Consider the following 13648-nt stretch of genomic DNA (forward strand, 5'->3'; position numbering starts at 1 on the left):
TATTTTTTTTTATTCTCTTCCTGCTGAATGCTCAATGTATCACAGTGTCATCTGCAGCATGCTAAGGAGTCAGTGAGCAAAACAACTATTAACAAAAAGAAAGGTTTATTCACTAAACCAGAAACGATGATAACATTTGCACATTAACGAATAGCCTACATGGTCTACCCATTTCCTAAACCTTAGAGTGAAGTCAATGTATTTTTTTTTTCATTCACTGAACTTTGATTTGTAAAATTTCTGATACATAAAACTTAAGCCACAATACTGCGACTGGTAAAATTCTGGAATTGGACCGTTTTCCAGGCCGGTTTATTATGGACTACAATGTTTAATTCCTTTTCAGTTTACTGCTATTCCATATTTGGTGAATAGATACCACATGTTCTTATTGTTTATTTCCAGGTTCATCTGTTCATCTCAATCCTTCTCTGCAACCGTATTATATATAACTCAGCAGTCAAAAAAAGGGAGACAGGGTCAAAGGTAAAATAGAACTCTTACACTGATTGCACTTATCTGCATATTCTTTAACACTGTGGTTCTGATTTAAGACGTGTGGGGCTAGGAGTGTATCAGTGTGTCAATCCAGTGTGTTGATGGTTAATTTTAAGAAAGCCACTAGAACTGAACGTGGCAATCAAATGTTTAAGCAGAAGAAACAAACATAATTTAAAATATTTAGACTTTAGCAACAATTCTATTCTAGGCGCTGCGGCCCCCTTTTCTCACCTATTTTCGTCTCTTCGTCTCACTATAAGAGTATATAATCGCCTGGTGTTGAGCTGTTTGTACCCCTGGAGAGCTTGATGGAGTCGCACCCTTACCCATTGTTAGTGAGTTTCCAATACTGGCAGCTGTCACACTTTGTATCTTCTTTACTCTGCACAGGGGAAGTCTCTAGAAGTCTTCGCCTGATTAAAGAACTATGTTTACACTCTCAAGCCTTAGAACATGGTAGTGGGAGTGCAATCTCCGCAAAACTTTCGAAGATTCCAAATAGGAACAGGTACTAATTCTGACCCATAAGTCCTCCATCAGCACTCGCTATCATGAATCAGTTTATAAATTACTCACCCATTAGTTCCACACGCCTGAGAAGCTAACACACATGTACTTATCTGCGAACTCAGAGTGCTGGTGGTGTGGGAGAGAGCTGGGAACTCGCATCCATATTTGGTGGCAGTGTCCCGAGGTCAGAACATTCTGGAATGCTGTTCACATAGTTGTCTCCCAGATGGCGGGCACCACACTTCCATTTGATGACCACTTCTATTTGATTTTACCTACCTGCTCCATCTTAATCTGCTTCCCATATGTATTGAAGATCTACTCTTCCCCTCTTTACCAATGCCACCCTTATATCCTCCTACTGGAATTGGAGAGGAGAAACATCATACAAGATTGGATTCACAGAGTGGAGGAAATTCGCACCTCTGAGGAGCTTATACTTGCATACCATATGGATTACCACCACCACTATATGAACATGTGGTTTCACTGGATTTTTTGGCTTCTGGGTGAGGGAATGAACTGGACACTGATTCCTTTCCATAGCCTTGTTGTTGCAATTTGTAGCCACTGGTGGTGGGGCTCTGCCTGGTCTTGGCCTTCCCTCGACTGATTCCCACACTTCATTCCCATGTGATTGACTCTCTTTCCCTCTATCTGACCAGGCTTTGCATCATCTACCTCTACCTATTTCTTCTTCTTTCTAGTTTCCTGTGTGCTCTACCCGAGCTCTCTCCAAACTGTTACATTAACCCCTTTGAGGGCTAAGGAGATTGATTTAGCTTGTTGAGCGGTGGATAACCATTGTCTGCCATTACGCACACTTATTAACCCTACAAGATACTTTTTCTGTTACTATGGTTATAGTATCCCTGACATTCTAATATACGTATTGTACATCCTACTATTTCTGTTTATTTGAACACTATGAATAGCATGAGCCGGTACTTGTGCTCGTAACTGAGTGCTACATTTTTCTTTTTCAATAAAAGCTTAATGGCAAAAATAAACATATATTGTGATGGTTATTAAAATGTAATAAACACTCCATAACTTATGGCGTGTATCCTGTGTTAACTATGACCACTGATCACATGAACATGCAACAGATTCCTTGACTAAAAACATCTGCTGATCTGTAATAATCAATGAAGCGTGAAGATAGATAAAATGTCATGTATTGATTTATTTTAGTTATTTCTTTTTTCTATTTCACCGTTACAAATAGATTCCCAGCAAAGCAGAGTTGATAGACAGGAAACACAGTTCTTCATAATCGGGCTTGGCGTAATTAAAACAAAACACACAATTTTCTCTTGTTTGATCCTAACATCCATATTATCATCTCACTGTTTCATGTGACATTCTACATCACTCCAATACATTCTCCACGACAACCACATATATTCATTAATATCCATTATATTACACATTGCATCCCCCGAATCCCAAACGTAAACTATCCAAACATAATTTCACTCCAACGCCCGCGCTTAAACTACCCAAACATATATTAATCCCAGCTTCTGTTAATAAATTATAGAAATACAATTTAATCCCAACTCCTCCTCCAAATAAACTATAGAAATGTAATTTATTCCCAACTCCTGCAAAAAATCTATAGAAATATATGTTAATCTCAACTCCCACAAAAAAAAACTATAGAAAAATATGTTAATCTCAACTCCCACAAAAAACTATAGAAATATATGTTAATCTCAACTCCCACAAAAAAACTATCGAAATATATATTAATCTCAATTTCCACAAATAAACAATAGAAATTGAATTTATTCCCAACTCCTGCAAAAAAACTATAGAAATATATGTTAATCTCAACTCCCACAAAAAACTATAGAAATATATGTTAATCTCAACTTCCACAAAAAAACTATAGAAATATATGTTAATCTCAATTACTGATTGTAACACTGTTGTATAAATATTTACCAATTACCATGCTAAAGGGTCACTCCACACAAATACAAAAATAAATAGAAATCACTATCTATCTAGTACAGTGATGGCGAACCTTTTTGAGCCCGAGTGCCCAAACCGCAATACATGCCAACTTTTTTTTCCTTAAAGTGCCAACACGGCAATTAAACCTCAATACTGAGGTTTAAGTTTAGAAAAAACAACTCGTACTGTTGTCCGAACTAATTAACAACTTTTGTTTTAAAAGAACACAACAGCAGAGAGTTCAATAATACAAATTTTAAATAATGATGTAAATAGATCAAATTAAGCTTATATTTATTAGTATCTCCAACAAATGCAATACATACACACAGAGACTGCTGAATACATACACACAGTCTGCTGAATATACACACACAAGACTGCTGAATACAGAGACTGCTGAATACACACACACACAGTCTGCTGAATACACATACAGACAGTCTGCTGAATACACATACAGACAGACTGCTGAGTACACACACACAGACTGCCGAGTACACACACACAGACTGCCGAGTACACACACACAGACTGCCGAGTACACACACACAGACTGCTGAGTACACACACACAGACTGCTGAATACATACACAGACTGCTGAATACATACACACAGTCCGCTGAATACACACACATACAGTCCGCTGAGTACACACACAGACTGCTGAATACACACAGACTGCTGAATACACACACACACACAGACTGCTGAATACACACACACACACACACACACAGACTGCTGAATACACACACACACACAGACTGCTGAATACACACACACACAGACTGCTGAATACACACACAGACTGCTGAATACACACACACACACACACACTGCTGAATACACACACACACACAGACTGCTGAATACACACACACACACACACACACAGACTGCTGAATACACACACACACAGACTGCTGAATACACACACACACACACACACACAGACTGCTGAATACACACACACACACACAGACTGCTGAATACACACACACACACACAGACTGCTGAATACACACACACACACACAGACTGCTGAATACACACACACACACACACACAGACTGCTGAATACACACAAACACTGCTGAATACACGCACACACACAGACTGCGGAATACACGCACACACACACAGACTGCTGAATACACACACATACTGCATTGAGGGGTGTAGTTTAAGGGGCATTGAGGGGTGCTGTGTGTGTGCGCTGTGTGTGGGGTGCTGTGTGTGTCTGAGGGTTTCTGTGTGTGCTGTGTGTGTGTGTGAGGGGTGCGAGGGGTGCTGTGTGTGTGTGTGAGGGGTGCTGTGTGTGTGTGTGAGGGGTGCTGTGTGTGTGTGTATGTATGAGGGGTGATGTGTGTGTGTGAGGGGTGTGTATGAGGGGTGGTGTGTATGAGGGGTGGTGTGTGTGAGGGGTGGTGTGTGTGTGTGTGTGTGTGTGTGTGTGTGAGAGGGGTGGTGTGTGTGTGAGAGGGGTGGTGTGTGTGTGAGAGGGGTGGTGTGTGTGTGAGAGGGGTGGTGTGTGTGTGAGAGGGGTGGTGTGTGTGTGAGAGGGGTGGTGTGTGTGTGAGAGGGGTGGTGTGTGTGAGAGGGGTGCTGTGTGTGTGAGAGGGGTGCTGTGTGTGTGAGTGGTGTGTGTGTGTGTGAGAGGGGTGGTGTGTGTGTGTGTGTGTGTGTGAGTGAGACAGGGGTGCTGTGCTGTGGGGGGGGTACAGCTGCTGTGCAGGGGTAGGGGTGCTGTGCTGTGGGGAGTAGGGGTGCTGTGTGTGTTGTGGGGGTGCTATGTGCGGGGTAGGGCTGCTGTGTGTGGGGGGGTAGGGGTGCTGTGTATGGGAGGTAGGGGTGGGGAGCGATGCTGGGTGTAGGGGAGGGGAGGGATGCTGGGGGATAGGGGTGCTGTGGAGGGGTGCTGTGTGGGGGGCAGGGGTGCTGTGTGGGGGGCAGGGGTGCTGTGTGGGGGCAGGGGTGCTGTGTGGGGGGCAGGGGTGCTGTGTGGGGGGGAGGGGTACTGTGTGGGGGGGAGGGGTACTGTGTGGGGGGAGGAGGTAGGGGTACTGTGTGTGTGGGGGGGAGGGGTACTTTGGGGGGGTAGGGGTGCTGTGTGGGGGTAGGGGTGCTGTGTGGGGGTAGGGGTACTGTGTGGGGGGTAGGGGTACTGTGTGTGGGGGGGGGTAGGGGTACTGTATGGGGTGGTAGGGGTGCTGTATGGGGGGTAGGGGTGCTGTATGGGGGGTAGGGGTGCTGTGTGGGGGTAGGGGTACTGTGTGGGGGGTAGGGGTACTGTGTGGGGGTAGGGGTACTCTGGGGGGGTAGGGGTACTGTGTGTGTGTGTGGGGGTAGGGGTACTCTGGGGGGGTAGGGGTACTGTGTGTGGGGGGGGGGTAGGGGTACTCTGTGGGGGGTAGGGGTGCTGTATGGGGGGGTATTTAAGTAATAAAATTAAAAAAATAAAAAAGTATATTAAATTAGTCCCCCCCTTCCTCCTTCTTACCTCTAATAAAGGAAGGGGGGGACACAGCCATCCCTGGTGGTCCGGTGGTGGCAAGCAGTCTTCCGGGTCGGGAGGCAGGGAGAGGGATCTTTGCAGCAGCTCCCCTGTCCTCCCGCGCGATGCTGTGTGGAGCGTTGCCATGGTAACGCGCGGCAACGCTCCACACAGCTTGCTCGCGGGAGGACAGGGGAGCTGCTGCAAAGATCCCTCCCCTGCCTCCCGACCCGGAAGCAGAGTAGGCGCCTGCCGTTTCGGGCAGGCAGGCGCCTACTCTGCATTATTGGCGAACCTATGGCCGCGTGCCCACAGAAAGGGCCCGGCGTGCCACCTGTGGCACGCGTGCCATAGGTTCGCCATCACTGATCTAGTACATAAACCCTCAATGAAAACATGCATGGATTTAATTATGCGTGTTCTTATTGGAGGTATAACTAAAACCAGCTTGCAAAAGTTGTAGATCTCTTGACTGCTGTCTTTGTAAGCGCTCCCCTTCACCCCCAATCCATACTTTCTATGTCTGTCAAATCACAGACTTCCCAATGACATTCTAAATTAAACAGATTTTACAATAAAGGAAATATAAACCATAGATCTCTCTTTACAGGAAGTGTTTAGGAAGGCTGTGTAAGTCACATGCAGGGAGGTGTGACTAGGGCTGCATAAACAAAGTGATTTAACTCCTAAATGGCAGAGAATTGAGCAGTGAGACTGCATGAACATGATATGTACAAAAAAACTGCTTCATTAAGCAAAATATGTTTTGGTGACTATAGTGTCCCTTTAAGGATTGAGGAGTTGCCTAAAAGCTAGCTGAGCATCATGGGAAATGTAGTCCAGAAGCAATTTATGGTGTCAAGGTTAGCCATCAATGCCATATACTTATATAAAATTAGAGCCTTTATTGCAATGCAAACTGTTTATGCATAGATTTTCTGAAATTTATAAAAATTTTGATTTATGCAGTATTGATATTAAAGGAACACTCCAAGCACCACAGAGTGCTGTAGTGATTATGGTGCCAACAGTGCCCTGGTGCCCCAAAATGTACATTTTCAAACTGCTTTAGAATGCTTTGCCTTTTTATATGTGGTATGCCGGGAGCAGCACCCTGCATCCCCTACAGCCTACAGAAATCTGTAATTCTAAAATGGTTTGACATTTACAGTAGGAGGAGTCAGTGCGCATGGTACTTGCAATATTCGTTTGGTAGTGGTTATGGTACTTGCAATGTTCATTTAAATTTTACCTTCTAATAACCCTTGGTTTGCACACAAAACCTTTCTTTCTAGTTCCTTTACTTGTATATTAAAAACATCTAAAGAGATGGGGTTTTTTCCTATATTCACACTTTTTAACAGAAAATGCGTTTTACGCCAGCGAGATAACATTTCTGCCTTCTAGACTTTAATACTGAAATTGAAAAACCTTCATTCACAGTCCAATAACTAGCTTAAGCCCACCTTGTCATACTGGCGGCCTGTTCATGTATTGTTCCTATAATGCAAAGCATTCTCGGTCTGTACAATATGTTAACACCTCGCCATACAATGAGAATCCTCAGCCATTCTCTTAATATAAATTGCTTCCTGTAATGTATGCAAAATTTTGCAGAGAAGACTCAAGCACATTCGAATAATCCCTCTTGAGAATTGGCACTTAATTCCTGCACATCCTACGCTGCAGATTTCACAGTATAACCCTAGCAGTAACGCTTACTTCGTTATTTCACCTTTGGATTGACACCAAAATCCTCGATTGTTATTAAACTTTTCTAAATCTCCCCGCTACCCCCTTTACTTTTACAGTAGGAATATAATTCAGTCTATGTCTCATACTAGCTACATTGATTGCAAATTTTTTTTTTTTCAAAATCTCTGCAGCACTTCCACCTTATGGCACTACCATCTTCATATTGTCTACGCGTACATACATGCGTTCTAGCGCCTCATTCTATGCTGCCATTTTGGCTCTTGCAAATTCTTCCCTGAGGACTTATACATTTTCACTGACCTGTATACACTATATTATGGCATTCATTTATTTACATTATATGCCACTTTGTGCCTTGACATGAGTTATAAATCCAGTTTTGTTTTTAAAATATTACTTTTAATAACAATATCCAAACCTAACTTTAATATCCTGAGGAGGCAGGCTGAAAGCTAGCTGGATAAGAGGCATGTGTGGGTGTGGTGAGTGTAGGTGTAACATGGGGAGTGGTAATGGGAATGGTTAAGGGGCTGGACTATATCAATAGGCAGTCATTTTGCCTCCTGACTTCAACCATCTTAAAATACCAGCTTGGTAACAGCTTCCCACCCTCCCTTGTTGCTGTTATGTTATATGTTACTAACTCTATTCTCTTGTCAGAGCTGGCGGGTATGGTCCTTGCCAATCCGGGTTGGAGGAAGAGCACAGGGGGAAGAAGGAAGGTTGGGTCTGGTCCCTCCCCTAACCTCTGGTAAATGTTTGGACATTCGGACGTGCCCACTGAGCCAAAAGGTCGGCCAGTGGTTAGCATGGTGGTAAATTAGGCCAAGTTGGAGGCCAGGTGGTATTTTGACAAGGGGGAGGGCAGGTGCCCAGGAGAACTCTGATTTGGTGATGGAATGGTTTGGCAAGGACGAGTCTGCGTTTAAAATATATATGTCATGTTGATATGGTTAATAATGTGATTTATTGGTTGAAAATAATATTTGTTAATTTATAAATAAAGCTGTGGCCTGCTTTATACCATAAATATGTCTCAGGTTTTATTGGGGGGAAATTGGTTGGTAAAGAAGGTTGGTCGCACTACACAGTAACCACTACCTGCACACAAGTTTTTTGGCTACAGGATTGTGAAATACTTTCATCAGCAATTATACATTTTCTTTAAGTAAGTATTAAGAGAATCCTATCTTATAAACTGCCACAAACAGTGTTCTATATTTTTGTTTTGAAATCTTATTGCATCTACAAACCCTACATAGAACTTATATGGCCTCTTTTTTTTTTTTACATTGCGATAAAAGTCTGTTAAATCGAACAAAAGACCATTCACATGTCACGAGCATCCGCAAACTGGATTAATTCTGTTATGGGCCTACGCAAATGTTACAGATTTTAAGAATGAAAAGTTGTATTTCTTAAACTGTGTACTTTGTCTTTAAGAGATTTTGCAAACTGGACAGGTTGTTGGGAATGGAACATATTGATTTTCATACAACCTTTCTTTAATAAATGATCTCTTAACTGCATTCAGTGAATATGGTGTTCAGACTCTAAGACAATTCTAGCGCAATCGTCCTTATTTTCACAGATCATGAACAGGGTTATTAACTAAAGTAAAATATGTCAGGAATTCAAAGTGAATTTCAAATGTTAGCCCAAATCTGCTGATTTGAAAAAAACAAAAAAAACCTCTGTAAGTTATCTTTGTTTTTACTTTGGCTATTGTGAGTTCACTTTAAACTCATTTCTGACCATTCACACTTAAAGGAACACTATAGTGGCAGGAAGACAAATATGCATTCCTGATAGTATAGGACTAAATAGCTAAATCCCCTTGACCCCTTGAATTCATTTTACTAACTTTTTCCCAGCGCCGCATGGGTTCGGTCACAGCTGATGATCTCAGCCAATCCAATGCTTGAAGCTATTGTGCATGCATAGCAAAACACCGCTATGCGCCAGTCAGCATCTCCTCATAGAGATGCATTGACTAAATGCATATCTAAGGGGAGCGTTCAGCACCTCCATGCAGAGCGTGGAGAGGTGAATGTCAGTGCTGCACCCAGGAAGCACCTCTAGTGGCCATCTGAGTGACTGCCACTGAAGGTGTTACTCTGAAAAGTTGTTAAAAGGTTGTTAAAACGTGTTACTCTGAGTGACTACCACTGAAGGTGTTTTCTCTGAAAAGTCAGTGTTTACATTGAAAAGCCTGTAGAGACAGGCAGGTGACACCAGAACAACTACACTAAGCTGTTGTTCTAGTGACTATAGTTTCCCTTTAAGTCGACAACCCTGGCTGCCTAGGAAGTGTAAAATGAAGGGGTTACAGTTAATGCACAGAGAATGGTTTTAATTATGCATAATCTGCCCTTCTCTAAGCACACAGTGACTTAGCATAACATTGCATAACAGCATGCATTGGCGCTGCGGTTAGTGCTGCATGTGCAGTATTGATTCCAGGAAGGTCAGCGCATCTTTTTATCCTTGCCAGACTTACTAAATCTATACTCCAAGACAGGCTTGAAAACAAGTAACAGCTAAAATGTATCCTTCCACATTAACCCTTACACCACAAACGACCACCTATTGGGGCCTATTCTAGCCTTGCCTTGTTTCAAGTACTGGATACATATCTGCATAATATCAAGCTCCTGGGATCCGCAGAAGATGCATCAGGGCCATGGTATGTGGCTGCACAAACCCTGGTGCGCAACCAGGGGCGTATTAGCCGCGAGGCAAACAAGGCATTTGCCTTGGGCGGCATTTTCCAGGGGGCGGCAAAAAAAGCCGCCGCCAAATGCCCAAGGCAAATGTCTTGTTAGCCTTGCGGCTAACAGACATGCTGGGCGGGCGGGCGAGCGGCGCTGGTAGGCGGCTGGCGAGGGCTGGCAAAGAATATGACATCATATTCCGGCTCCCAGCCTCACTCTGCGGCGCGCGAGGGAGCTGAGCAGACAGCTCAGAGGAAGTGCTCCCTCGCCAGCCGCCCGCCCGCCAGCCAGTGCCGCTCGCCCAGCAGCCACTGGACCACCAGGGAGGAAGAGACCCCCCCGAGCATTCCCAAAGGTAAGGGCAGCCTAGGGCAGCACAAAACCAGGATACACCATGGTGCATGTGGTTACCCTGGACCAGATCCTGATTGTTCATTTCCACACTGTAACTCCTACCATCATCAGGCAAACAGGGGTCCCGGTCTCTGGACCGCCACCCGTGACAGCAGGTACCTAATGATAACCTATTTATTTTTTTACAATATGTATAGTCAGTGCACCCAATAGACAAGAGAACTGTCCATGCATGCCTGATGCATTTTATGTTACAGTTGTTTAGTTATGTCTGCCGCGTTTTGCAGCATAGTTTCTGCAGTATATCAGAAATGTTTCAAGATTAAGGCTTTTACTCATATAACAATAATAGTAAGGAAAATAATAAAATAAGATGAAAGCACAGACTTTATTAGGTGATACAGATTGTGGGATACTCACTGAAAGCCGCTACTGCTAAGACCAGCGTGATTACGATGGAAGTCCACGATATCCATAATGCTTTTTTCCTGTAGCTTTGGGCTTCATGTGGCTTGAGCTTTGTACTGCTCTCTAATAAACCTACCAAAAAAAAAATACATAACATGTGATACAAGCACTTAATAGTCTTAAACTTTTATGTTACGACATATCAGGCATTAACATTCCTTAGTTAAATTCTACAAATCAACTTTGTAAGATACTTACACATGTGTGAAAGGAGTCCACGAAATTACAACAATGTCAAGGCACAGATAATGGGACACCTACCTGGATAATTGCCTGACGTATGAGCTAGTTTTAGAAGATTGACATCTTTAAAATTTGCTGAGTTAGAAGTCTGATCGCAGTTGAGGTTGGGTGCCCAACTCAGCCATACGTTTAACACAGAACTCTTCAAGAGAACCTAATTAGTTTGCTGGTTAGAGAGGACTCTCACTTTCCGGGATTTTTTGAAATTATGTTTTGGGTATCTGATTCGCAAGCACCACGTGATTAATTATCACTCGGTCAGTCCAGTGGCTGTAAATATAACAACCACTACTACCCCTTTCTGTCTCATTAGAGATCTTTGCCAGAAGCTCAAGGAAGCAAGTTGAAGGGTCAGAGTAGGACCTGTCTAGGGGGGTCTGCCTTGACGTTGGCAGACGGGCATTCCCTCCAGTGGCCATTGGAGTAACTAAATGACCTCAATTTGTTTAAATATACATAGGGATTAAGGAGAGAGCGCAGGTAACTTTTTTCCTTTGATTTTCACTAGAGGTGCGTTTAACCCTTCAAAGTAAACATTGCCCTTTCTTCAAAACAATAATGCTTTGCCTTAAGGGGTTCGAGATACAGAACATCTGCACCCAGACCACTTCATTGAGATGGTGACTTTCGTAGTCCTTCAATATAAATTTGAAAGAAACTGAATCATGACATGAAAAACAAGGTTAACATACGTTCTGTGTGATTTTCAATGTTGTTATTAAATGATGTAATTGCTACTGAGTTTGCACATTTAGTATACAAAGTACCAAATGTAGCAAGTATACCATAGCAGGACTGCGATTAGATGTTATCAAGATATCTTCCAACAAACAAGGAATTCTCTGGACAAATTAATTCACTTTTGAGCAATTTTAAATAGATAAAGGGAGCAAGCTGCACTTATGTTAAATAGTTTGTTTAGGCCTTAATTTCAGAATCAGAAATTACTCCAGATTTGCAAAATTGGACATTTATTCTGAATCTGATATTGAATTTTCAAGTCAGTTTCAGCTCTTCCCAACTCGCTGTTCAATTATCTGTTCAAATATCTGCAGTGAGCTATATGCCGTAAACAAGAATAATGGTTTCATATTACACCGCGATGTTGTAAAGGGTTTTTATTTCTCTCCAAGCAATAACTCCAAAATATTTACTTTTTCATGTTTTAATTAAAATTTGACTTCACCTATCAGTTATCCATGTATTTTAAATCTAAAGTACATTAAAGAAGGCGCGATAAATACAGACTATTTTTCTATCACTAAGGGCGGTCTTAACAGTACTTTGTGGCGGATTGTTTACCGTAGTGCAATAAAAAATAAAAATAAATTGCTGAGTTGGAAAAATAAAATCTACCCCAACGTGAGCTGCTTAGTCTCTGTGCTTTTATGGTATGTAAATGTATTATTTTATGATATATGCAGTGTTTTTTTTGTTTTTTTTTCAATTTTATGCAGACGCAATAAAGCCAGGAATGGCTAGAGAATTATACGAGCTCTGAGCTCTTCAACTGCTGGGGGACCAAGGCAAACATCTTTCACTGTGGATGTCTTGACACGTCATCGGCTGAGAATAAATTAAAGTGATTTTACATCAACACTAGCAATAAAATCTTAAATAAAAATATGTTTGTTTTTTTGTTTTTTTTATGGAGCTGCTAAATTAAGATATATGATTTAAGAATTCTATAGGCACTTCATGTATCCATACAGGTAGATTCTAATTTTGACTTTTGAGCCAGTGACACAATTATAGAAAAAGATTACACTCAAGGCTTTTTTACATCTGAAAATTTGTGAGTGGCCAATTGTTAACTATATATCCTCATTTACTCTCACACAGTTAAACGCTATGTTTTTTCATTTTATCTGTGTTTAGCAGATAATCCCCTACTCTATTTTGTACACAATTATACTTCACCAGCAATGGCGATTTTATTTCCCGTATGAATTTCTTTTATAATTTTCTTTTTTAAATACTGTTAGAATTTTTGTTATTCTGTGGCATTGTAATAGCCTATTTCTGTCCTATGGTCCCTAGAAGTATTAGAAGTATTCACTAAACCAGGTATAGGCAACCTTTGGCACTCCAGATATTTTGAACTACACCTCCCATGATGCTTTGACAGCATTATGGGTGCAAGAGCATTATGGGGGATGTAGTCCACAACTTCTGGAGTGCCAACGGTTGTCTATCCCTGCACTAAACCGTGAGCTAAGAACAAGGGAAATTAAACATTTTAGGCTATACTAGTCAACATGGGAAATCCTTCAGCACAGATATTTTTTCCAACTCAATTACTTTGGCCTAAAAAAAAATTAAATTTAATTGTTAACTCTCTGTCTCTTTATTCAACCCTTCAGTGACACTGTGGCACAATGCCACAGCACATGCATCCAGCAGCTAAACAGTTAATCCCAGGAGGTAATACGATAGCAGATATGTAGTGGTATTTGCCATAGTTAGTGTTGGCAATAATAACAGCAATACCGGTTTATGATCAAACACATATTCCTTGGCAAAGCACAATAATTGTTTTTCTCTAAAGCAGGCCAACAGATCTCTCAATTACGCACTTTTATAAATTATAGCAGAAGAATCCCTAATATAGATTCCGGATTGCCGCCCCCTCTACCCATCTGGGCCTATGTCTGTCGCTTTCTATTACTGAGTTTCCATGAT

The 13648-nt window shown here is 41.9% G+C and overlaps 1 protein-coding gene across 1 annotated transcript in view; it reads right to left on the bottom strand.

The window, feature by feature from the left end:
* TMEM163 (transmembrane protein 163) overlaps positions 1-13648 on the bottom strand; it is an 83763-nt gene that overhangs the window by 66469 nt on the left and 3646 nt on the right. The window contains exon 2 of the mRNA XM_063429348.1: positions 10676-10795. Coding sequence (XP_063285418.1) covers positions 10676-10795 — 120 coding nt within the window. The remainder of the gene's footprint in view (positions 1-10675; positions 10796-13648) is intronic.

This window comes from Pelobates fuscus, chromosome 8, assembly GCF_036172605.1.
Source record: "Pelobates fuscus isolate aPelFus1 chromosome 8, aPelFus1.pri, whole genome shotgun sequence".
Lineage (NCBI taxonomy): Eukaryota > Metazoa > Chordata > Amphibia > Anura > Pelobatidae > Pelobates > Pelobates fuscus.